This window comes from Lissotriton vulgaris, chromosome 6, assembly GCF_964263255.1.
Source record: "Lissotriton vulgaris chromosome 6, aLisVul1.2, whole genome shotgun sequence".
NCBI classification, from domain to species: domain Eukaryota; kingdom Metazoa; phylum Chordata; class Amphibia; order Caudata; family Salamandridae; genus Lissotriton; species Lissotriton vulgaris.
This window is the reverse complement of record NC_141694.1, coordinates 1,235,416,831-1,235,442,144: the sequence shown is the minus strand read 5'-3', so window position 1 is coordinate 1,235,442,144 and position 25,314 is coordinate 1,235,416,831. Positions and strand designations below refer to the sequence as shown.

General features: G+C 47.0%; 1 protein-coding gene across 2 annotated transcripts in view; it reads right to left on the bottom strand.

The window, feature by feature from the left end:
- Positions 1-25,314, bottom strand: part of REV3L (REV3 like, DNA directed polymerase zeta catalytic subunit) — a 1,049,196-nt gene that overhangs the window by 800,895 nt on the left and 222,987 nt on the right. For both annotated transcript variants that reach the window (XM_086927335.1, XM_086927334.1), the window contains exon 2: positions 2,784-2,973. In XM_086927335.1, coding sequence (XP_086783461.1) covers positions 2,784-2,973 — 190 coding nt within the window. The remainder of the gene's footprint in view (positions 1-2,783; positions 2,974-25,314) is intronic.

Sequence of the window (25,314 nt, the reverse complement as noted above, 5' to 3'; positions counted from 1 at the left end):
CACCAATTCCTCATACCAGTTGTCCTCTGTGTCATCTAGTGGAAGCTAAGGATCTTCAGAAGACCCCCTCCTCAGGCCTGACTAAAGAAAAAGGCGCTGGCTCCAACTAGGACGCATGGTTCAAGTCGGCACCACAGCATGTTGGGAATGACTATAGGGACAATGCCGCCTTGCGGTGTCAGAGACATCGGGAGCGTCCGTACTGGACCAGGCACCGAGAAAGGTTGCGGTATCGCAGATGGTGCTAGTCCAAATCCAACACCGGATCCTAGGGGCCTGACCGGCACCGAGGGCGAACCAGCTCGTGGGAATCCAGTGGGGGCCCTCTCAAACTACTGGACCCCAAAGACACTACAGAGGGATCATGCCACCCAAATATGAGGAGCATGGCCTCTTTCACTTCGGCTGGGGTAGCTACGACTCCAGGAAAGTCAGTAAAGGGGACCATGATGCAGGCTCTGCCGAGGAGTTTTGGCTGGAATCCCGAGGCTCCGGCAACCTCATTAAATGATTTGGACAGGCGTTGTGAAGTCAAAGACCTCTTTGACTACCTGCTGCAGTGGGAGTTACCCGACTATTTTGATGGAGACAAACCTTGTGAGTGGCTCCACAAGCGATCCCAGGACCTTCAACGCTACCAGGATCGTGAATGTCGCAGGGTCACTGGGCAGTGAGAAGCTTGTGGAATGCTCCCTTAGCGCTTTTGGTGCTTGGCGCTACAGTCAGCGTAGGTCTTAAAGTATTGGTCACTCTCCAAGCACCACAGACAGACAAAGTGTGGGTCAGTCACAGACATCTGTCTGCGACAGGCACCCTATGGCTTGAAAGCCATAGGATTCTTAGGGGACATCCTATCACATCAGGAGAATACATTCTAGAAAAGGTGTTGACAAAAAGTAGAGGAAAAAAACTGTCAAAAGTGTCTGAATGGTAATTTTTCACAGATCAGTCAGTTGGCGCTGAAAGAAAAGAACTGACATCAGCATACCGGGGTAGCTCCTATATAGGCACCGCACATAACACTTCCGGCAGGTGCAGACAACCCCCTCTACCAGCGCTCAGGGGTCCTGCTTGAAAATGTATGGAGCCAGTCCGATGCCTGGGGAAGCAACAGACCGACAGACCAACAGACCGACACACACACACACAAAATACCCTTTCAGGCTTAGAGTGCTAGATAAATTATGTAAACAAAAGAAGCAGAGAACTCTGGGTAGTTCCCAAGTTTAGGTGGACAGCAGCTCCTGTATGGCACCCTACAACACCAGTGAAACTCTGAATCTGCTCATTTGAAATACACACATGTATATACCTGTGACCTAAGGCAACAATACCTTACACCCCCATGCACAGTTTTATCTTTTTTAGAGGAGGGGGTGCATGGCTCCCCTCCCCGGGCCGTGCCTGGCCTCGGGACCACATCCCCTGGGGGCCACCATTATATTTATGGGGGAAGAAGGCATGCATGCCCCCCTCCTGCCCAGGCCAATTTAGGCCCTGGGGACCTCATTCCCCAACCAAATTTAATAAGAAAGGACGGGCAAGCAGCCACCCTCCCCGGACCTATTACAGTCTAGGAGACCTCATCGTATGAAGCCCAGACAATTACTGAAGGGTGAGGGGGGGCCCCTCTTCTCCGTGCTGATATCTGCCCTGGGAACCCAATCCCTCGGAGCCCAGCTAACAAAGAGTGGGTGACCTCGTGGGTGCCCACCCAGGACACCCACCATGTTCTCTTTGGGGGTAGCCGGGGGAGGGAACTCCAAGGCCCCTGTGGCCCCAGCCGGCTCCAAGTAACCAGTGGGAGTCGGCATTGCGCCCACCTGCACGGTGCAGCTAAAAATGCTTTGTGCGCCCCTCCCCCAGTTCACCTATGGCCGGATCTGGGGGATGGGGTACCCGGGGCCTAAGTCCGCCCAGGAGGGGAGCCTTGGCCCCTCTGCCATTTCTGAATGAGGCTTGGCCCCGAGGGAAGGGGTCCCCAGGGCCGAAATTAGCCCAGGGGAGCTACGCACGTCCCCTCCCCCCTAATCTATGTATTCCGCCCACCCGGGGGAAGGGGGGGGATCATAAAACAAGCACGGGAAACTGCTTTTTGTTTTGACTTTTGCCAAGGATGCGAGGCAAAATTTTTAAAAATTGGGGGCCCAGGTGGAGTTTCTGTGAGACCCCACCACCAGGTCTAGGGAATCATTGTATTACTACCCTGCCCCCTTATTTTATTTTTTTGCCATTTCTTGGGACTTGGACGATTCGAGTCCAAAGACAGCTGGCACCACTTCCTGGCTGAAGTGGCGACAGACACACCGACCTCATGTTAAAATTAGTCGGATCCACTTTACCCAAAAACATTTTTTTACATTTTTAAAACTACTGAACGGATTTACACCAAATTACAAACAGAGATCTTTCTGGACAAAGGTCTAACCTTAAAATGTGGTGCACTTCTGTTCAGTGGTTCAGGCTGTACTCTTGTCTAAAATTCCTACGGGAAACTGCATGGAGAAAGTGAGTTTTGGGACCTCCCCTTTATTCTTGGTCCCCGCTTCACAAATGATCCCGAAACTTTCCAGACAGCAGCTAAAGTGAGTGGCACATTAGTTTTAAAAATGTTGTCACGATTAATTAAACAGCGTATATATATATATATATATATATATATATATATATATATATATATATATATATGATAGATATATTGAGAGAGAGAGAGAGAGAAATTAGAACGCATTTAGAAGTAGAAGGTGCTTAAGACAAAGAGAAAAAATTTGCCAGATACTTACATTCCAGACACTAAGGAGATTTTGAACACATGTTGAACTGAAGAAGACAGGTTGCCCAGTGCCACGTTAAGTGCTCTGTCGATACTAAATGCCACTAGACGAAGATAGCGATCCGGATCCTGTCCATGTCCATCATATGGCACATAGATGTAGGGAAATATGCCATGTAAATGTAGGCACGTCTTCTGACCTGCAAAAATAGAGCGGATGGAAATAAAAGACAATTAATATCTACCATCAGGACGTATTTTCCTTAAAAAATTAATTAGCCAGAAAATAACCTACATCAAAAAGTTACAAACATGCTTGCACTAGTGCACAAATGTGTACATAGATAAATAGGGTGTACCTAGCAGAACCATTCAAAATGTATTTTACATTATAATTTCAGAATTTATCATTCTTTTGAATATGAACTTTATGCTTGAACGAACCTTTTGGAGTCTTGAAAAAACTTTTTTTAGGCATTATTATTTTTAGGTTGAGCCTAGCGTAGCGCGCATGCGCTGCGAGGCTTCTTGTTATTACTAGGCCTGGGCAGCAAACTCCGTTCCGTTCGCGGAATTTGCAGAATTTGGGTAATTTCGCGTTCCGCGGAGAAGGCGAAATTGCCTAAAATTGTGCGTTCTGCGACTTCGCGAAATTTTTTGCTTTTTCGCGTTCTCAAATGCATGTTTGCGAGACATTTCGCCCCGAGCACGCAAACAGCGATTGCGAACAGTAAAAAAGCATCGCGAACAAGCAATTATGTGTGTTCGTGGAATTTCTGCGTGTTCGCAGAGATTTTCTACCGTTTCGCAGAGATTTGCGTAACGCGATTACGCAAATTCCGCCCACCCCTAGCTATTACTCTAAGCTTCTCTGTGTGGGTCTGACTCCCCCGCGCATTGGGTTGGTTTTTGTGTGTGTCATTTTGGAATCAAAGCCTGCAAATGGTTAAAAGGCGGGTGCATGTCTCACCACTTTTCAAAAGGTTCACTCCCACAGCGTTTTGCTGGCAGGAGCAAGCAGCAGCGCGCAGGGCGGCAGCTGCAGTGCCTCCTTGCCTCCCCTGCACCACTCCCACTGTGCCCGCCCCCACCACTCCTCTTGATCTGCTTGTTATTTAATATTGAGTGTGTGAGGACAGCCGCTCCCGGCTTTCTCCTGCTATCCGACACCCCCCACAGCCCTGGTAATGGCCTTCGTGCGTATTGCTGTTGACTGAAAAAGAGAGGCACAATGATGAGACTGAACTGTTTGTTTTAGGGCGTGTTTTCTTTGTCTCTGCTTGATTTCTACCTTTCGGGTTTCAATTTGTTCCCAGACACATTCATTATTTTTTTTATTTAATAGTTAGTGTGCGAGGACACCCCCGCAGCCCTAGTAATAGCCTCCGTGTGCGTTGCTGTTGACTGAAAAAGCGAGGCACACTGATGAAACCGAACTTTTTGTATTAGGGTGTGTTTTCTTTTTTTTACCGTTTGATTTCTACCTTTCGTGCTTTAATTTGCTCCCACCCCTCCCGTTGTCCTATTCCCTTTCCTCCCACCCCCCTCTACTTTGTCAACGTTGTCTTAGTTACCATCGCCCTCCCTCAGTACTTTTGCTGCTTCTTTCTTCCCTCCTGTCATCACCCGTACCTGCGCAGCCGTAACTGCCTGGGGAAGAGGTGTGCCATCTGTTGCTATACATTTGCTGTTACATGAGGAGGAGCAGGACAAGAGACTGCTGTTGCCATTCGATCATGGTGAAGTAAACTTGAAAGTGTTTTTCCTCCTACATTCACCGCGGACCTGGGTCCCTGCTCACTCGGGCACAGCTGAGGTAAAAGAGCTCCAGACCTCGCCTCAGACATGGGGCAGGCACATCTCGAGATGATGCTCAAGCACCTTACGAACTTGCAGGTGCGGCAGTCCATAAACACCTAAATCCAGATACTGGACGACCTGCTAGCCTTCACATACGCTGAGACCGGTCAGCTTTTCTTTTCCACACCAACCCAGACTTCCTCCGCATATGTTATTTTAATTTGCTTCGGGTGATGCACAACTCATTCTGCCAGATCTTTTTTTTTTTGGGAAGTTTAATATAGCGCTTACTCGGTCTAAAGGCATTGTAGCCCTTTACATGCGCTCCGTCTTATAAATAGTGACTTATGTTCTCCTACGCGAAACTGCTAATTGTTTACACACTTGGTGGTGTCATTTTCAACGTGGGCAAGTGACACCTTTCATACCTAGACAGGCGATGCCCACAACACAGTTTTCATTTGAACTTTTTGTTTGCTGTCAGCTGCTGAACTTTTCAAGGAAAAGAATTCACATGGTCCGTTGCTGCTGGTTCTGCATTCTTAAAACAAAATTGCTGGAGTCCAAGACGTATGTGTGCTCCTCTTCCATGTGTGTTACATTGTAACCCAATGCCTCATTCAACGACTAGCCAATAAAAGCCACTGTCGTGGAAGTAATAAGCACCAGGAGGCAAAATGGGAGAGGATTAGCAGTTATTGTCTTGTCAAGGTTTATTTTATTTTTTTTGTCCTCGTTACACCATGGTTACTGCACCCTGGGCCAATTTGGAAACCGCGGCACTCTAAATCCCTCTATGGGCCAAGCAGTTACCACCAGTACCTTCCGCGGCACCACATTGTCCTTCTTAGGCGGCGAAATGCATATGCAGGGGCGCCATTGTACACAATATTCCCGTAGTCAAGCCGTGAGAGGACCATTGCCATCAGAATCAGTTTTAGGGCGGGGAGAGAAAAGAACCGGGAGATTTTTCGTATGGTGCGAAGGGCAAAAAAAACAGGAAGAAACGACTGAGCTGATCTGGGAATGGGGAGTGAGGTGTTTGTTGAGTGAGATCCCTAGTGTTTTGACTGAACAGGAGGGCGTGGAGGAAGTGCCCAGGGAGGTAGGCCAAAAGTTGGGGGACCAAGGGCTAGGGGTGCTACCAGTGACGACAAGTTCAGTCTTGTCCGGATTTAATTTAAGGTGGTTGCAGTTCATCCAATCACTGATGAACAGCATAACAGATTGGAAGTTGAGGATACTGGCTGGGGAGTGTGAGAGATGGAAAATGAGTTGGAGGTCATCGGCATAGTTGTACACAGTGACCTCTATTTGCTGGAGTGCGGAAATGAGTGGAAAAATATACAGATTAAATAATAAAGGAGAAAGAAAGGAGCCCTGGGGGACACCACACTGAACCGGGTGAGGGGGGGGGGGGATGGGGGGGCAGAAAATTCAGCGAGATGGACGGCCTGGGAGCGATCTCTTAGAGAGGAGCTGATCCAGGTCAGAGCTGGGCCCCCGATGCCCGCCGCCTTGACACGGGTGAGAAGGATGGAATGATCAACCGTGTCAAAGGCGGCGGAGAGATCCAAGAGAACGAGGGCCTGGGGAGTGTTGGTATCTAGCCCCTCTCTAAGCTCGTCCATCACGAAGATGCCAACCTTCTCGGTGGAGTGCCGGGGACGAAAACCGGCCTGGCGGGAAGCAAGTCCTCCACTTTTCTCCATGAAGGCCCCAAGAACCTTGGTGACATGGGCCTCAAGGGTTTTGGCCAGAAAAGGGAGAAGGGAGATGGGGCGATAGTTAGAGGGGGAAGTGGGGTCACCCCCAGGTTTTTTTTAGAACGGGGATAATGATAGCCGCTTTATGGGGGACCGGTACAGCCCCCTGTTCGAGGAAATCATTCAGAAGAGTGAATGGGGGAAGGTAGCAATTGGTAAAGATCTTGCGGAGGACATGCGCCGGGGCGATGTCCGCAGGGGATCCAGATTTGACACGGGTCAATAGGGAGAGCAAGGTTTCTCGAGTCAGGAGGGGTAGATGAGTCAGGCTGAGCGTGCTGGAAGGAGGCTGGGGATCGCAGAAAGTAGGGGAGGGTGGCGGAATCTTAGCCTTGATGAGTGCAACTTTCTCAATAAAGAAGTCATTGAGAGAGTTGCACAGAAGTTGGGATGGGGGTGATTTTAGGGGAGGCCCTGTCGGAAGAAGCCAGCTCACGAACTATAGCAAATACCTCTTTAGACTGGTTCTCTGCTGCGAGAATTTTCCCTGAATAGTAGGATGTCTTGGCGAGAAGGATATCCTTTTTATATTAGTTGAGGATGGAGGTGTAGCGTGGTTTCAAAAGAGGGCAGTAGCTCCGCCTCCAAGCTCTCTCTGCTTGGACCACTACCAGTTTTTTTGCCTTGAGGGCAGGGAGAACCATTTATTTGCATCATGGGCGTGTTTGACCGTGACGCACTTCAGGGGGGCTGCTTGATCGCTGGCCCTCAGGAGCCAGCTGTTCAAGGCATCCAGCTGCCTAGAAGGCACAAGACCAACCAGGTCTGGGTCAGAGGCAAATAGAGAGGAGCATAGGGCAGAAATGTCCACTCTGCTCCAATTTCTCGTCCAGGTGTGTTTGGGAAATGGAGAATCAATGTTAACACTAAGATCCAGAGAGAAAGAAATCAGAAAATGGTCCGACCAGGTGCAAGGCTGGACGATGAGGGCTGAAATAGGGGTATTGAGGGTCCAAATTTGATCTAAAGTGTGACCGTGAATGTGAGTGGGAGAAAGGACACGAGAAACAAAGTTCAAGCTAAGGAGAAGCTCAGTGAAATTACGAGAAACAGCATCTTCGGCAGAATCATTGGGCCAGAAGTTAAAATCCCCAAGGAGCAGGACTGAGGAATTGTTGATTGCAAGGGTTCCTAGGAGGTCCGAATTGGTGGGGAGGAAGCGTGGGCAAGACTGGGGAGGACGATAAACAAGAAAACACGTTAGGGGAGCCTGAGAGGAGGAAGAACGTATGACCAGGCAATCCGCCGTTGGTAAGGGGGGGAGGGAAGCACTTGGAAATGAAGGCCCGCACGGGCAATAAGAGCAACCCCACCACCTGTTGGCCCTGGGGACAACATAGGGGAGGGGGAGAGCTGCTAACACGCTGGGGAGAGAGTCGGAGCGGAACCAGGTCTCAGCCAAAAATAGAAGGTCGGCTTGACGGAATCCAGAAAGTCAAACAATTCTAGCTGATGTTTGACGGCCGACCTAGTATTAAGTAGGAAGGCTAATAAGTGTGATGACACGGGTGACGGATGAGGGGTGGGAAGGGGCCTGGAGGGGGCTAGGGAAGGGGAGGGGGGGAAGGTACTATGACAGGTGGGGGAGGGGGACGGGCCAAGCCGAGTTCAGTAATTTGTGCGCGAGTGGCCGTTTGAGGGGGCCAATGTACCTGAAGCGCAAGTAATTGCGCTGCGGAGTATGAGTAAAAGCGGGCAGAGTGGAGGGCCCCTAGCCCCGGTCGGTCGCAGACGGGCTTGCCTCTGGCGCGCCTTCGGCGCACCGCCGGCGCGTCCGCTGTGCGCTCGCATGGGGCGTTGCTTTTAAAGGGCTGCAGGCGGGATGACTGGTGCGCTGCCCTGAAGGCTCCACTCCCTCACCCAAAATGGCGCCCGCTACCCAGTCAGCCCTTCGGAGCAATCGGCACACAGACGTGCCGGACCGGGGCTAGGGAAGCGGGGAAGAGCGAGGGGGCAGTCAGCAATAAAGAGGTAAAAAACAATTTAAAAAAAGATGAGGATAAAATATCACAGGCCGAGCCCACACACGAACGCAGCAGCCTCAAACCCACTGCCACTGGGTATCTGGAATCCGCTGCGCGCTCGCGTGGGGCGTTGCTTTTAAAGGGCTGCAGGCGAGATGACTGGTGCGCTGCCCTGAAGGCTCCACTGCCTCACCCAAAATGGCGCCCGCTACCCCGTCAGTCCTCCGGAGCAATCGGCACACAGCCGTGCCGGACCGGGGCTAGGGGAGCGGGGAAGAGCGAGTGGGGCAGTCAGCAATAAAGAGGTAAAATACAATTTTAAAAAAGATGAAAAAATTTCACAGGCCGAGCCCACACACGAGCGCAGCAGCCTCAAACCCACTGCCACTGGGTATCTGGCATCCCTGCTTCTTACTTTACTCAAAGTAGTACACACTCTGAAACAGAATACACAGCTATGCTGCTTTCAAGTAAAGAGTTCCTGCTGCAGGCCGAGATTATGCAAATTATGGCATTCTAGATCTAGGGTTATGTTACATACATATGTTTTCGCAGGGTCATGATTAAGTAAAAAGTCTGACATTTAACTATCTGTTTCTAGTGGAGCCAGTAATTGCTGTAAAACAATACCCTTTTTCACAACTATATTTTCTTTTACCCTTTATGAAAAAACGGGCTACTGCATTTTTTTTTTTACTACCCACTGGGTTTGTGACATTACTAGAATTTGTAGGGTAATTTTCACTTCTTTACCTTTATGTTCTTCTGCACATTCAACTTTAGTTTGTGGTAGTATAATTCCATGACGGTCAAATTCATAACTGGGAAGCCATTTAGTTGCGCTTTCAAAAACCACCTCGCACCAGGTCCGCACCACCGCCTCAGCGCACACCACCTCAGCACCAGTGCATACCACCTTAGCACCAGTGCATACCACCTTAGCACCAGTGCATACCACCTTAGCACCAGTGCATACCACCTTAGCACCAGCGCAACACCACCACAAGCACAGCCCCTCCTCAGCAGTAATTCAACATGAAACACCAGCACTTCAGTTTTTAGCACAGCACCAACTCAGCATTACTCAGTACCACCTGAGCACCAATGCAGCACCACTGCCTCAGCATGACTCAGCACTACAGCATCAGCTCCACCTAAGCATCATTAAGCATCACCTCTGCATCAGCACATTATCACCTCAGCATCAGCACACCACCACCTCAGTCTGCCCTTGGTATCTGGAATCTGTTGATTCTTCTTCAAATCTGTCAGCTGCTTATGTGGTAATTCAGATACTATTTCTCAACTTCCACCATCCCGTTGTTTATGCAATTGATGGTTAAGGAACAGCCCAGAACAGGAACAAGGTGCCTCGGATGAGCTGGAGTGGTGAAAGTAAAACCTGGCTAACCTGAGAGATAGCTGCGCGGTCTAATTAATGTCTGTAAAAGCGTTGTCATCCGACTAGAAAGCTCTCCATTGTGATGCCGGGTACCTAAGCTGTGTCTCTCCTGGGATAGAACTTTTGTCCAAAGCCTCTGGGTTGTGTAATTAGTGGACTATGGGTGACGCGTGTTGCCTGCAGGTGTGTCTCACCATATGCTGTTTGTTTGTGCAGGTTTAACCGAACTGCAACCATAACTTTATTGATATTTAATTTCTCCAGCACGTGGGAATCACCACTAACAGTCGAGTGCTAAGTTTGTGTTTCTTCTCTGCTGGTAATGTTTTTTTTTTTAAAAAAGCAAATGCTGTAGTTTTCCATTAAGAGCAGGGGTGAAACTTATAGGTTAGTGTGTTGAAAGTACTCATCGGCTGGGTTTAAATCAAGACACACGAGCCGCTCCAGAGGATTGGCCATGCGTGAACAAGGAAAAAAAAGCCTGCAGTTAAAAAAAAATAAAAAGAACAAAAAAAGTGTGCACACGACTCTTGGTTGAAAATACCCAAAGTAATCATTCCCAATTCACAGGATGGCAGAGGATCAGAGGCTCTTCCAATTTTAAGTGAAAGCGCTTTGGTACACATCTGTGTAATTAAGGGAGCACACTTCCCATGCGCTCCTGGGTGAGCTCAGAGAAGCAAAGGGGGGGGGGGGGAGGAGTGATGCGTGGGTGCATGATGGGAGTGTTATTCGGTGAGGGAAGCCGATAAACCCCCTAAAAAGCATATTGTCTTTAACCAAGGAGGTGGCCTAACATCCAAGGCTGGGCTTTCGAGCTAGTGTGCAGGGTTCGATCTAAGGCGTAGGCAGTAATTATTAACTCCTGCCCGGATCTATTTATTAAAAATAAATAAACATGTAATCTCGGAGAAATGTAAGCAGCCACCATTGCTGAAGTTGCTTCTCTGAGGAATATAAGTGCAAAGTGTGTTTGGAAATACTGATTTTAAGAAAAAGCCCTGCTTTTTAGGTTTCGCCTGTCGAAAGCTGCGCAAGCGAAATCTTTTGTTTTGCAGTATGGATGTTTGTCCTGCCTCTGTTTCCCATTGGCTAGCTCCATAAATGGAGGCTAGCCATTGGAAAACAGAGGCGTCCATCATTCTGCGAGGAGACTCGTGGGCGTTTCTGAGAATTTTTCTCATCCGCCCCTTTTGTCACGTCAGTGCGGCGATGGGCGGGGTTTATTTTTTTTGTAGTCCATGTTTCGTTTGGTCATTCTGCGGCCGACCGCCGACGGAAGTCCAGGTCCAGGTAAGTGCTTTGATCGTTCCCGCCCCCCCCTCCCGCTGTCCTGTCCGTGCCTTTCCCGCCCCCCCTCCTGCTGTACTTTTGCCCGTTCCCGCCCCACCCTCCCGCTTTCTGTGTGCCTGTGCTTTATGCTTGTCTGTTTACTTCTTCCACGTTGTACTCCCGACAGCTTCACTTTCGGTTTCGGGGAGGGGTTTCAGAGCTGGCCAAAGGGTTGTTATGGCAGTTGTAACCCCCCGTAGCCACATGGTGCAGCCCGCTGCAGGCTGCGGCCTGAATGGGGCAGCAGCTGGACGCCGCTTTCTCTGCACCATTTGGCGCGGCGATGCGTCATCATTTTATCACAGCCCTTAATCGTGAAATGCAGAGCCCTCTTGCACACTCACAGAGGATCGGGTTTATTATCCGCCTACCATGGTTTCTGTATTAACAACAGGGGCGCAGTTATAAATAGTTCAGCATGTGCAGTTGCACCGGGACCTCGTGAGTCCGAGAGGGCCACTTTTAGTATTTTTAATTTTAAACCAGGAGATCGACGTCTGGGCAATTACTTGTCCTGCATTGGGGCCTAGGGCTCCCTTGCTACGTCTTTAATTGTTGAGTTGGCTGTAACGCACAGGACGCGTAACCAGACCCTCGCCCAGGCACCACGCGATTAGCTCAGTATTAGACTCTACGGGGCAGCACTGAGCTTGGTAAATACAAGCTGACTAAATAGCAGCGAAGGCTCCCGCCCTACTACTAACTGCTAGGGGATCCTGAGTATGCCTGGGTTAGAACTCCCAATCACTGCAAATACCTGTGCACGAACCTAAAGCCCGTGTGCGTCAGGGGTGGCAAGTGGCAAGAAACGTCCGATTGCTCAATCATGTACTCATTAAACCTTTACACGGGATATATATGTGTGTGTGTAGCATTCCTTCAGCCATTTTCTGTTCCCATAGCATGGCGTACCGGAGCGTTAAATCGGTGCTATGGGGAACACGCCGATTAGGGTACCCCCTCCCATATTTTGTATAAGATTCATGACTATCGGTGAGACACGGAAGTCTATGGGACCCGTAAACATATCCCGAGGTGGGGGTCATTTTGCGTTTAGCTACTGCCCCAGAGTAGTGCGTTTTTTATCTTGAAAATTGAGCTCCCGTCGTAGAACTCTTGATGAGACAGACTTATTTTCCAGTGCGCTGTTAAATGCGGAATTTGATTCTGTTTTTATACAGATGTTTTCATATTAATTTCATTTTCCGGTTTCTTCTCCTCCCATCTTCTCTTTATTCCACCTTTTCCTATTGGCACATTTCTTTCCACTGCCGCAGCGATGCTTATTCTGCCTGTCCAGCCCATTTATGACGCAATTTGATTCATTTTGCTCCATACCATCTACTGACCGTATCGAGTATCTCCCGGGATATTTAATGCTCTTTCATTACCCATAGTCTCGATTCATCACTACTTCTTGACGTGTCTGAGGGCCTACTTACAAAGGCAGTTTGGAGTATGTTACGTAGTACTCAGTAGTACTATTTATAAACTGTGACATGCCTTTGTCGGATGCCCGAAACACATCAAATAGGAATATTTGGGAAATATTAATATACAGTAGGCACACATGGGAAAAGACTTTGCTCATTTTTAGGTCGGAGCTAGCTAGACTGCAGACATCTTGGGGATATTCGGAAAGCTTCCCTGAGGATGCATCCTGCCCGTTGCTTACCATTGTTATTTTGGTAGGTCACATTTTCTTGTTGTCTTTATTTGTTTTAGGCTGTCCAGTTTGAGTTTGTCCCCTTACCCTGTCACAGCAACTCCCCCCACTTCCAGTGCTGCCTCTCTGTAACCAGGCCTGTAAATCTCTTACTCTTGTCACATTTGCTCTGCATTCAAAGACAGAGACAAACACCAGGCCCCGCTTCCATGGGAGCTTGGTGTTTACTTTTAATTTTTTTAATTTCAAATTCAGAGAATTTATGTTACAATCATGCTGCCTACTGGGGGAATTCTAAAGTGTGGCGGAAATAAATATTTTAATACACTTCAAATAAATCAATACACTAGGTGATGTCATTTCCACACTGTGCACTGTATACTTTTATCGGTAAAACTATACGTCAGTGCAAATATAATAATCATTTCAATTGAAGGTGTAGTCTTCCACACCATGCGTACTCCACAATACCCCACTCTACTCTGAACGACTTAATGCCACTGCCCTCTACTCTGCGTCACTCTGCTTTATGCCACTCTGCTCTGCACTATGTGCCACAGCACTCTACTCTGCACCTCGAAACTCTACGTCACTGCACTGTATGCTACTGCAATTTACCCTGCACCACTCCACTCTACCTTGCACCATTCCACTCTATACCCCTTCACTTTACTCTGAAACAATCTACTCTGCGCCACTGCAATCTGTGCTGCAGCACTCCACTCTGCGCCACTCTATTCTACCGTGTACCACTCTACTCTATGCCAGTACACTTAATGCCAACTTTACTCAAAAACACTGCACCCTATGCCACTGCACTTTTTGCCAATATACTGTCCATCACTGCACTCTATATGCCACTATAGTCTGCTCTACACCACTCTACTCTGCATCACTGCACTCTACTCTGCAACACTGAACTCCACGCCACTGCAGAGTGCAAGGGAGTGCAGAGTGACTAGGGAGTGCAGAGTGACTAGGGAATGCTAGGGAGTGGAGAGTGACTAGGGTGTGCTAGGGAGTGGAGAGTGACTAGGGAGTGCTAGGGACTGCAGAGTGACTAGGGAGTGCTAGGGACTGCAGAGTGACTAGGGAGTGCTAGGGACTGCAGAGTGACTAGGGAGTGCTAGGGACTGCAGAGTGACTAGGGAGTGCTAGGGACTGCAGAGTGACTAGGGAGTGCTAGGGACTGCAGAGTGACTAGGGAGTGCTAGGGACTGCAGAGTGCTAGGGAGTGCTAGGGACTGCAGAGTGACTAGGGAGTGCAGATTGACTAGGGAGTGCAAGGGAGTGCTAGAGAGTGCAAGGGAGTGCAGAGTGCAAGGGAGTGCAGAGTGCAAGGGAGTGCAGAGTGCAAGGGAGTGCAGAGTGCAAGGGAGTGCAGAGTGCAAGGGAGTGCAGAGTGCAAGGGAGTGCAGAGTGCAAGGGAGTGCAGAGTGCAAGGGAGTGCAGAGTTCAAGGGAGTGCAGAGTGCAAGGGAGTGCAGAGTGCAAGGGAGTGCAGAGTGCAAGGGAGTGCAGAGTGCAAGGGAGTGCAGAGTGCAAGGGAGTGCAGAGTGCAAGGGAGTGCAGAGTGCAAGGGAGTGCAGAGTGCAAGGGAGTGCAGAGTGCAAGGGAGTGCAGAGTGCAAGGGAGTGCAGAGTGCAAGGGAGTGCAGAGTGCAAGGGAGTGCAGAGTGCGAGGGAGTGCAGATTGACTAGAGAGTGCAAGGGAGTGCAGAGTGCAAGGGAGTGCAGAGTGCAAGGGAGTGCAGAGTGCAAGGGAGTGCAGAGTGCAAGGGAGTGCAGAGTGCAAGGGAGTGCAGAGTGCAAGGGAGTGCAGAGTGCAAGGGAGTGCAGAGTGCAAGGGAGTGCAGAGTGCAAGGGAGTGCAGAGTGCAAGGGAGTGCAGAGTGCAAGGGAGTGCAGAGTGCAAGGGAGTGCAGAGTGCAAGGGAGTGCAGAGTGCAAGGGAGTGCAGAGTGCAAGGGAGTGCAGAGTGCAAGGGAGTGCAGAGTGCAAGGGAGTGCAGAGTGCAAGGGAGTGCAGAGTGCAAGGGAGTGCAGAGTGCAAGGGAGTGCAGAGTGCAAGGGAGTGCAGAGTGCAAGGGAGTGCAGAGTGCAAGGGAGTGCAGAGTGCAAGGGAGTGCAGAGTGCAAGGGAGTGCAGAGTGCAAGGGAGTGCAAAGTGCTAGGGAGTGCAGAGTGACTAGGGAGTGCAGAGTGACTAGGGAGTGCAGAGTGACTAGGGAGGACTAGGGGGTGCTATGGAGTGCTAGGGACTGCAGAGATTAAGCTAATGGCAGTGTAAATGACAATGCCATTTATTTATCTGTTTTCAAAACCAACACATAAATACAAATTTTGTCATTTACAATGCCAATAGCTCTAACTTTTCCAAAGGCGAAACCATTGCATTGTAATGCTTGTTCTTTTTTTGAATGGCCAGCGGAATAGATTGTAAAAACATCACATAGGCTATTATATGGTAGCTTTCCGTTAAGACCAATATTTCTACCCAGAGTATCACACTGGTGACAAAAACAAAAGTGGACTGCGACTGCCCTTTAAAGGATTATTTAATCTAAGTGACGAATGGCTTGGATCTCCAAGCCTTGTGTTAAAACAGCCCTCAATCGAGAAGCATTTCATATTTTGCTTTTCGAGTGCTTTCCAAGAAGAAATCGTCTGGCAGATTCTGTGAACGACGTGCCTGGTGCGCACGGAGAACACTGGCGTGGCACATCTGTGCTGCTCCCTGCTCCTCAGACGGAGATGCAATTACATCACTGTCTTCCAGGCAGCACAATTAGAGCGCGTGTGCCTGGTTGTCATGCTGCTGGGATGAGTAACGTACTGTTAGCGGAGTCGCACAAGACAGACATACCGACTTCCGTGTGCGTACTCACGCTTAAAATAAAGCACAATAAAGCACAGTAGAGAATCCCCTCAACATCACAGAGCAATAACACCTGAAGACTTCCAGTTTACACTGTATACAAATTGTGCCAACAGACACAAATGCAGTTTAACCCATCATACCAATGCAGTTTAACCAATCCCAGCATGCAGCACAAAGTTTCTAGTAGACTGATTAAAAGTGAGGCGTGGGAAACGCCACATTAAATATAAGATGGTGCATTCGGTGGAGGATTTCAGGTTTAGCACAAAGCAGTTTAAACTTCGTTTGCTTCTGTTGCTTCACAGAAAAGGAGTTCAAAGGAAATACAATTACTGTGTTGTTAAAAACTGCTCACTACCATGGTACAGAACACCAACAAAATCTCGGCTTTCCCATGCATGGAATATAGAAGGGCTACCACTAAAATGATGCCTTTCCACATTCCCAATCAGTCTACTTTTTTCAGAACATTATGCTGAAGTATGGCTGTACAGTCTGTTTGATTACTAAATCAATCAACCAATCAGGGTTTATAAAGCGCAGCTAATCACCCAATAGGGTATTGAGGAGCTAAACAATTGACAATTTTGCCACCAGGCTAGATGGTTGTTTCTACCTTATACAATGCAGTCAGTTAGCTGGTCTACGAGACAAATCTAAAACACATTTCCTACAGGTGGATCAGTGCTTAATTTGTGCCAGTGGTTTCCGGTGCTCGGCATTGGCACTTAATTATGAGCAATTTTGAGATGAGTCAATATACACGGAAACTGAAAAAAATAATATCAGCTTATCATGCAATTATCATAGCTTTCTACCCAACCCTATTCCAGCTGCATGTCGGCGATAGAACAAGACATTGCAGACACGATTCCGCTGCACACAGCAGTTTACTACCCCTATCACAGGTCCCCTAACGAAATGAATACGGTTAAAACGGTTAGATGGGCGTGGGACGGTTTGGGACGCCAAGCTCAGGTGCCACTACTTTATGTCCCATATGTGCCGCTAGCACACCACCCCCACTTTCCCTTCTTGCAGGACAAGGGTGCCATAAGTAGAGCACACTGTATGGGACTCAAAATAATGGATGACCTTTTCCCGGGTGGGTCATTCCTTGAAGAACCCACCACACAAGCAGGAGAGTCATTGACATTCCTCGAAAGGTTATTTTATCAACTTAAGGCTGCTTGCAAGAAGCAGCATGCTAGCTTTCCATCTCCTCCCCCCCTGCACTCATTAGATAATTTACTTACCACACCATCTCCGAAGAAATTGGTCACTTGGCTGTATACTTGCACACAATCATATATCCACTGGACTGATCCTGGGGAGCTCCAACAGTGGTATACTGACCTCCCAGATCAACTTAAAGAGGAGATATGGATCTATTGTTACTTACAAATGAAACATCTCTCCCACAACTATAAACTACGGCTGATACATTTTAGATTGTTCTCCAGTAGTTATGTTATTAGGTTATGTGGAACAGACTAAGCCAGAATATAGGGTTCTCACCGCGATGCTGCTGGTCTTGGCACGTCGCCGTTTAACTTTTCACTGAGGTTCCCCGGGAAGACCACAAGTGAAAACTTGGATAAAGGACGTGGCATACTCTCAAGCACAGCTTACAAACTAGTTGGACATAATGCCCACAGCATCTCGCCCCAAAAATATCTGGGATCCATTCACGACCTGGCTGCGCAATGGAGACAATCTGGCTGATGTAGCGGAATCTGCCCCTTAGTGGCTAGCCCCCCACATATCCACACACGACGATAGCTAAACCGATTCAAGCTGCATCTGATCTGCCCCACGTAATATACACAAATGTTGGATTTTGATAAATGATTGTATTGTTTTGCTGAATTGAGGCTGCTCCACTTAATGTCATTCATTTGTATAAATAGTGTCATTTTTCGCGCCTGGGTACCAGTCATTATCAAACTAATATGTTTGTTGGTACCATTATCTAGTTTCTGCTATGCTTTCCAATACAGAATGTACAGATTTACTACAATGAATGATCACAACTTATTCATGTTTAATTGTAATGACTGTCTCTGTCGAAAATAAATAAAGTTTTAAAGAAAAGAAATTATAGCTTTGCGTGGCCTGAAAAAGCCTGAATTGTCACACTTTTAGGATTGTGATGGTTGGATGTTATGTGTTGGTACTGCCATTGGCAGCGCAGGCAGGGTTGTGCAGTCTGTAGTGGCTTTCCAAGAAGGGCCCAGGCACTTAATCTTTTACAAATTAAGCACTAGTGTGGATACAGATGTGGGGAGAGACTACGATGTTGAGGGGAAAAATATTCTTTCATGGCTGAGACTGAATACCTTGCTTACAAAAAGCAATGTGGAATAAAGCCCCCACCGGAGCTCTTGTTTCCAGAAGTAACGCACATCATCTATCCTTACATCCTGCTAAGAACTTTTCTGGCAGCTCCATATACCGAAAAGTTCAAAACGACAGAAGAAAAAATGCTGTCTTTGCCCAAAAAGCTATGAATGAACCCTCTGCCAAACAGTACATCATTGCGAACTCGAGCGTAATTCAGTGCCTGATTCACTCCGTGCCTGACTCTTCGAAATCGTATGTCCGCTGGACCATTTAATTTTGAGATTCCCGAATGGTGAACGCGTGGGTAACGCAGTTAATTGATTCTTCATAATCGTCAGTCCGCTGGACCATTGATATCCTATGATCCCTGAATGGTGAACGGGTGTCTAACGCAACTAATTGGTTGCCTGCCCCGCTTTCCTGTCCTGATGAAGACCCCACTGCAAGGATAGCACTATTACCTGCGTATTTTTGAGGGTCGAAACGTCGACAACCGCTTGCTTTTGAACATCAACTGCACGCCCTAATTTTTCATTGAATGAACAATGTGGAGTATGACCTGTTTTGACATATCAATTGAACTTATGGTCCTGTGTTTTGTACATAATATGTAACTTTGCCAACCAAATGGTCTCTATTGGTTGATTGTACTGTCACTAAAATTTTCCCTCCTATCACATTATCCTCACACGATCACGCAACCCCCCCCTCCCTTCTTGGGGCACTGTTCAACCACTTATTTATTGTTCAAATATCCAGTATATTCAATATACATTCCCATTGTGATTAAAACAATGTGGATGGATTCAATGTCTTTGTGATTTTTATCTTTATCATTATCTATTATTTTTCCTACTTATACTGGGACCCCTTCCTTTGAGTAAACAGTATATAAGACATCGATGACCACCTCGCCTTCTGGAAGAAACTCAATGCTCTCTCTTTTCAGCAAAAGCCTACCATTTACACCTGAGTATATTTTCCATATTTCCTTAGTCTTTTTCCCAGTTATTGGAGTAGAGCATTCTGCAGCAAGCCTCCTGTTGCACGCAGCATAGCTGACAAAACTCTCACCAACAAATGCTATAAGCAAAGCAATGATATATTTTATTAGAAGTGTCCTCAGAGCAGTCAAAAGTCTTACAGGGTGGAATACAAGCATATATGAAAAAAGAAAGAGGAAACAAGCATTGGTAAAGCCAACAATAGGTCTCAGCAATGCCAGAGCTATTGGCCTTGTCAATGTAGATGTCTTTTAGCTATGCTGTCTAGCAGCACATCTGCTGCTTAGCATGACTGAAAGTTACTCAAAGCCTATTATCACAAGATGTTGAGTCGAAGCTTAGTCTCTTTTTAACCCCCTTTCCCCCCACCGGTTAAGTTTATTATCCTGCCTGCCTAACATTAAAAAAATCGCTATGAAATGCCCTGCGCTGGCCGCATCACAGCGCCTTTTTCAGTGACTTTCAGCCATGCTGAACAGCAGATGTCTGCTAGACAACATGGCTACAAGACATTCACGAGCAATAGCTCGGGCAATGCTGAGATCTATTGGAGTTTGTCAATGCTTGTTCAGTGTTGACGGAGTCTTGCTGAAAAAATGTGAAAGTGATAAGGGGAAACAGTTGAGAAGCTTTGAAGTGAAGCAACGATGTGGTGTAGTGGCCAGAGTTTCCGACAGGGGAATTGGGGAACCAGGTGGGAATCTCTGGGTCGGCTGAACAATTTGTGATTCTAAGCAAAGCACTTATGCTCCCCCCCTGCCTATAACAAAGAATGTGTCATTGTGTAATGCAACTGATGAGCACAGAAAGTGCTCCAATACCATTGCCTGGTGCTAGCACTAAGGCAAGATGGAGGACGGAACAAGCACTCCAATACCATCGGTTCGAGCAAAAAAAATAAAGCAGCAGTGACGAGGGAGGTGGTGGGGGATGGGTCAAGCAGGGTGGCAGGAGGGGATTGGAAGATGGGCAAGCAACTACAGGATAAAAAAAACCTTAAACGAAGCACTATCAGCAACAAAAATGAATGAGTCATTTGGTAATATAACTGGCGAGCACCTAAAGCACTCCAATACCATCAGCTTGTGTTCGAGCTATGGCATGATGGACGATGGGGCCAGTGCTCCAATACATTCAGATCGTGCAAAAAAATAAACAAACAAGTGCTGTTAGTGAAACTTTTCAAGAAATGCATTTGCTTTTGTGCACACGCATGCCTTCTAGTGGTGTGTGTGTATGTGTACAAAAGACGGCCTGAAAACACAAGCACTCCTATGGAGTGCTTGAAAACAAGGTAAAAAAAAGCTCTGCAAACTGGGAGCTGTGTAAGGAGACATGTAGTCTATGCGCTATGGGATGATCAAATTCAAGAAGAGGGCATGACACCCGCATGCCATGACAAATGGCATCAAAGAAAGCGATGCTGAAGTTTACCAATCGTAGGAGATGGACAGCCTTTAAGCGCTGCCAAGCCAATACCTAAAAACATGCTATAACTTTGCCATATGTTTGCACTTAAGATTTTTAGTTGAAGAAGACATTCACTGATGTGGTCTTTCTACAAACTATATATTTTTTAGATAACAAGGCTTTCAGAGGTGCCATATTATTATAATGGTTACTTGTAAGCACTCAAAATTCAGGCAGATGCAATTTTAGAGGTTCACTTGCACACGTTCATAACTGCAACTTTAAAAAGGAGACGTAAAATCAATCATCCGAAGTGCAGACAACCAAAGTGCAAGCAACATAAATAGCAATTTTAAACAATAAAAACAAATAAAAAATGCACTTTCAACCAGTTTGGTCAAGGATCTATTTTTAGTTGGATGGGAACAATGTGCACAGGCTCTGTGCTGTCACCCAACGTGAAAGAAGCCACTGAATATCTTGAGGTGACCCATTGCCCCAGGCTGTATGCTGTGGTGGACAGAAGCAAAAGGTAAATGGCAATTTAAAGAGCAACTATTTTATTAACAAATTGTCTATTAAAAAAAAAAACAAAAAAAAAAACAAACACATACCACCTACTTCAGCGTTTCCCAAATTGTGGTCAAGGGGACACCTAGGGATCTGCGACGCCTAATCAGGGGATCCACGGCTGCTTAGAAAATGTAATAATATTAACAGACTGCTAAAGTGTGCAATACTGTAGAAGTAAAATTGAAAATGTTAAAACATTCTATAAATGTGAAAGAATTTGGAATTGGAGGCTAAAAATAAAATTGGTATTCCCAGACGATTCGTGGGACCAATACAAGTGCACTGAACACAATATTGTATGGATGATGGAATGTTTTTGTGTACTGTTTTGCCTTTCAAGTCATCAGACTTATGTCGCAGTCTTGGGATTCCAATAATGACCAAGTGAGGGTCCTTGGATTCCAACAACAATTCAGTTTGGGTCATCAGAGTGTAGTAGTGATCAAGTGGTAGTTCACAGAAGTCAGGTTAACAACCACTGACCTACATCAAAAGATCAGTGGTAAAACACTCAATAAAAAGTAACTCACCTAATCCCCCATCACCCACCCAACACACACAGGAAATGAATACACATATCATGCAATTTAGTAACGTCTCCACAACAGAAAGGTCTACTGTTTCCTCCATCTATATAAAGCTAAGTCTCTGTTGCGTCATTTATAATTCAATTAACCTCACTCAGCCTAGGATCCAATCTGCCTAGGTCAATATAGGCAAAAGATTCAGGAATTGAGGGCGTCAGTACTTTAAATTCTGTGGAGAGAAAATAAAAGGGGATCACACTTAACTGACATGCTTGTCACTGTATTCAAGGGACATTGTTAACTTCCCCATGCCCAAAGATAAAGCCAACTTTAATGTGCTGAGATTTTGTCAGAGTGAAGTGATCTGATATGCTACAGATAATGAATGAGTTATCTCTGCCCCTTCATGACCGTAGTGGGAATGTTTGTCTATAAGGGAGGCCGAGCAAGGTATATGCTGGAGAGCATGGGACTTGTACACAGCACATCGCATCAATACCACCTAGGACTCTATGCCACTATTGAGTTTGCTCTGGGCAATTTCAGAAGAGGTGAAGAAGTATCCTTGTGGTACTGTATTCTCTGCAACATTTCTCCGGTTGTTAAGGGTACCATATATGTAATTGGGACTGGGTGAAATATCAGTACATTACTATTTGTGTCATGGTCTCCCTGTTCGCAGCACATCTCACCATTCTATACATTGTGGAACACGTCATCATGTTCTTTGTCTGTGAGGGCTCATTCTCCCACCTTTTCTATTATGCTGACTTCTTTCTTGAGGTGTACTGTATCAGCAGATTATATATCTGTGAAAGTAAATGTTTATCATTGTTCTTTGAATGGAGCCACTTTTCAAATGTCATTAAAAGCCTCCTTGGAAGTTTCTATATTGTTCCATGAATTTATAAATTAATTTCATATCGCCCTATACTAGTTCACCACTAATCCTCTTTGGGTTCTGGAGTTGCGGGCTACTTGCCGAAAAGGGCTTTGATGTCTCGTCAGGGATAGTAAGCACTACATACCTGCAATTACTATACAATACAATTAGTCACCCAGTTTGTTCTTGTTGCATGCGCTCCATTTCAGGAGCCCATATACTTTCTTCAGGGCATCTAATTGAGGATAAGCTTCATTTTTACTGCACCATACAATTCAGAATCCTGTTCTCTTTAGTATCACCTCCAGCACTTTCATTACACCTTTCCCAATTTGTCCCTTATTTTTTCAATCTTTGTTCTCCTTGGTCGAAATAGGTACCATTTTCCCTCTGATGACTGATTTTAGGGCAACCCTATAGGATACCAGTTGACACCAATTATAATTAATTTAGAAAATGAAGAAGGACTATTAATGTCAATAAAATCACCAGGATAAAGATGTGTACAGATGTACATGTTAAAGAAGAAATGCAGGCCTAAGCTGTCTTTGGTAGCAGAACAAACCAGCATTTGCAATGCAATAGGTCTCGGGTTTGTTAAGTTAGAGCTGTTTACGTTGAAAATAATGTATTTTTTATTTGCAGTCGAGTTATTATATTTTCATAGCACTATTGTCAATGGTATAAAAAAGCAAAAGTGAAAAACACTCATTTTAAATGTCAACCGCTCCAACTTTAACAAATGCAAGATCTATTGCATTGGAAATGCAATCAGTCTCGTATTTGTTGGAGTTGCAGTTATAGTCATTATAAATACCAATGTTTTGTACATAGCCAGGTTGCAAGGTGCAGTACCATATGGGGCCAAAAGAGGACCCATAGGTCACCCTGCAGAAGATATGGTAATATGCAAGACAGTACCACAATTACATTTAAATAGCAATGTCCAGATGAACTATTAGTAGCTTTGAAATGTGATACAAAATTATTATATTAATTCCGGATTAGGTTGTACTCTGTGTGGAGCTTATGAAGGGAAATTTATAGAAGGTCTCACATAAATGTAAGATGTGCTACCAAGCCATTTCTTAAACTGAGAAGGAAACAAGCTTCCGGGGACCGTTTTCTGGCATTTCAGCTGTCGTCGGCCCATCTTGCTTGAATACTGATGGTGCAATGATTAAATAATTAATTCAGACACTCTGTTCATCACCACCCCCTTTTTTCTGAATCGTTTTTGGCCACTATAGGTGTGGCAGGGTATACTCAGACATGAGTCCCTTGCTCACTGCACCATCAGGATTCAAGCAAGCCGGGCCGACGACGGCTGAAATGCCAGAAACCGGTCCCCGGAAGCTTGTCTCCTTTCTGGTGAAGAATTGGCTTGGTAGTTTAGTCTGCCCTGTTCCCATGATGCACTGGGCCAGGGACAGACTGATTTGCATATAGCCAGGTTCTGAGCTGGGATGGTGCAGTGAGCTAAATAACGGTGATGGATCAAGCCCTGATCTTTGGACTGGGTAAGAGTGGTCTGCTTAATTCAGACACTCTGTTCATCACCACCCCCTTTTCTGAATCGTTTTTGGCCACTATAGGTGTGGCAGGGTATACTCAGACATGAGTCCCTTGCTCACTGCACCATCAGGATTCAAGCAAGCCGGGCGGACGACGGCTGAAATGCCAGAAACAGGTCCCCGGAAGCTTGTCTCCTTTCTGGTGAAGAATTGGCTTGGTAGTTTAGTCTGCCCTGTTCCCATGATGCACTGGGCCAGGGACAGACTGATTTGCATATAGCCAGTGTTAGGCCTGTCTGGCCTTTTGCAAAGCCCCTCCTATTATTTATTTATTTTGTCCCCTTTTTACCCCTCATTTCCTTACTATCTTTTTGGGTCCACTAGATTTTTGTGGTGTTGGCCTGGGGGATAGATGTTCTTTTGCCCTCATGATTTTTCACCTCAGGCCTAGGTGCCTTTCATGACTGGAATTCACCCAGTTCAACAAAATGGTGGCTACTAACTGCCACAACTGTCATCCCCTAGAAAGCCCCATAGGTTAACATAGAGCCTTCTGGAACCTTCTGGACCCTACTGGACCCTGTGAGGACAGGCTATATAAGGGCAGAGGTCAGGAAGCCATTTTGTGTTGTCCAGTTTTGGCTAGAGAGTGGATCTGGTGAGGAGAGAGGCGACACTGAGGAGCGAACAGTGCTTGTCCAGGAGTGAAACTGGCCTGTGGGCAGACTGAGCTTCTGCGCTGACCTGTATCCGCCCATGTTGACCAAACCCTATCAGAACTCCATTCCTAAAAGCCTCAAACGACTGCTCCAGAGGATACTGAAGTCCCTGAAGTTATTGTATGGGGACGCGCTTGTGTGGAAAAGCCTAACTCTGAAGAACGCTTTCCGCAACTGCGAGTATTCAAGGAGCTAGCGTGTTCTGGAACTCACCGTGTCTGAGAAGCCGGCCTGCCATCTGGGAGCTCCGAGTGGGGCAAAGAATCTGCCTAGTGCTGTTGTCCCCAAGGAATTGGTGAAGTGCTAGGAGGTTTCCGCGGAAGTGAGCTGCGTCAGAGGAGGCGGATCGAGTGAGGCGGGACCCCGGCGTGAGGAACAGCCAGGCGAGAGTGACAGAGGAGGTGCGGCCGCGACGCCTATGCGCATGCCCAACAGACGAAGAAGGTTCACCAGGGGAAGTATCCCCGCACCGTCAGCTGCGCAGATGGAAAGGGGGACCGGCGTCTGAGGAGAGTGACGGGCGGTGAGACCGGGCCATCGAGTACTCCGAGGCAAGAGCTTCCCTACCCAGGACGGTGGCAGCAGGTAACCGGAGGGCCGACAAGCGCCTTCCAGACCTGGAAATCGGCGCCTGAACTGTCATCAGAACTGCCGCTGGGTCAAGTAAGCCGGGGCTGCCGTTCTGGAGGGAGGTGGGACCTGTCACAGGTAGCGGGAGGGAGCGCATAAGAAGCTCCGGAAGCCCTCCTCAAGTAGCCGATTA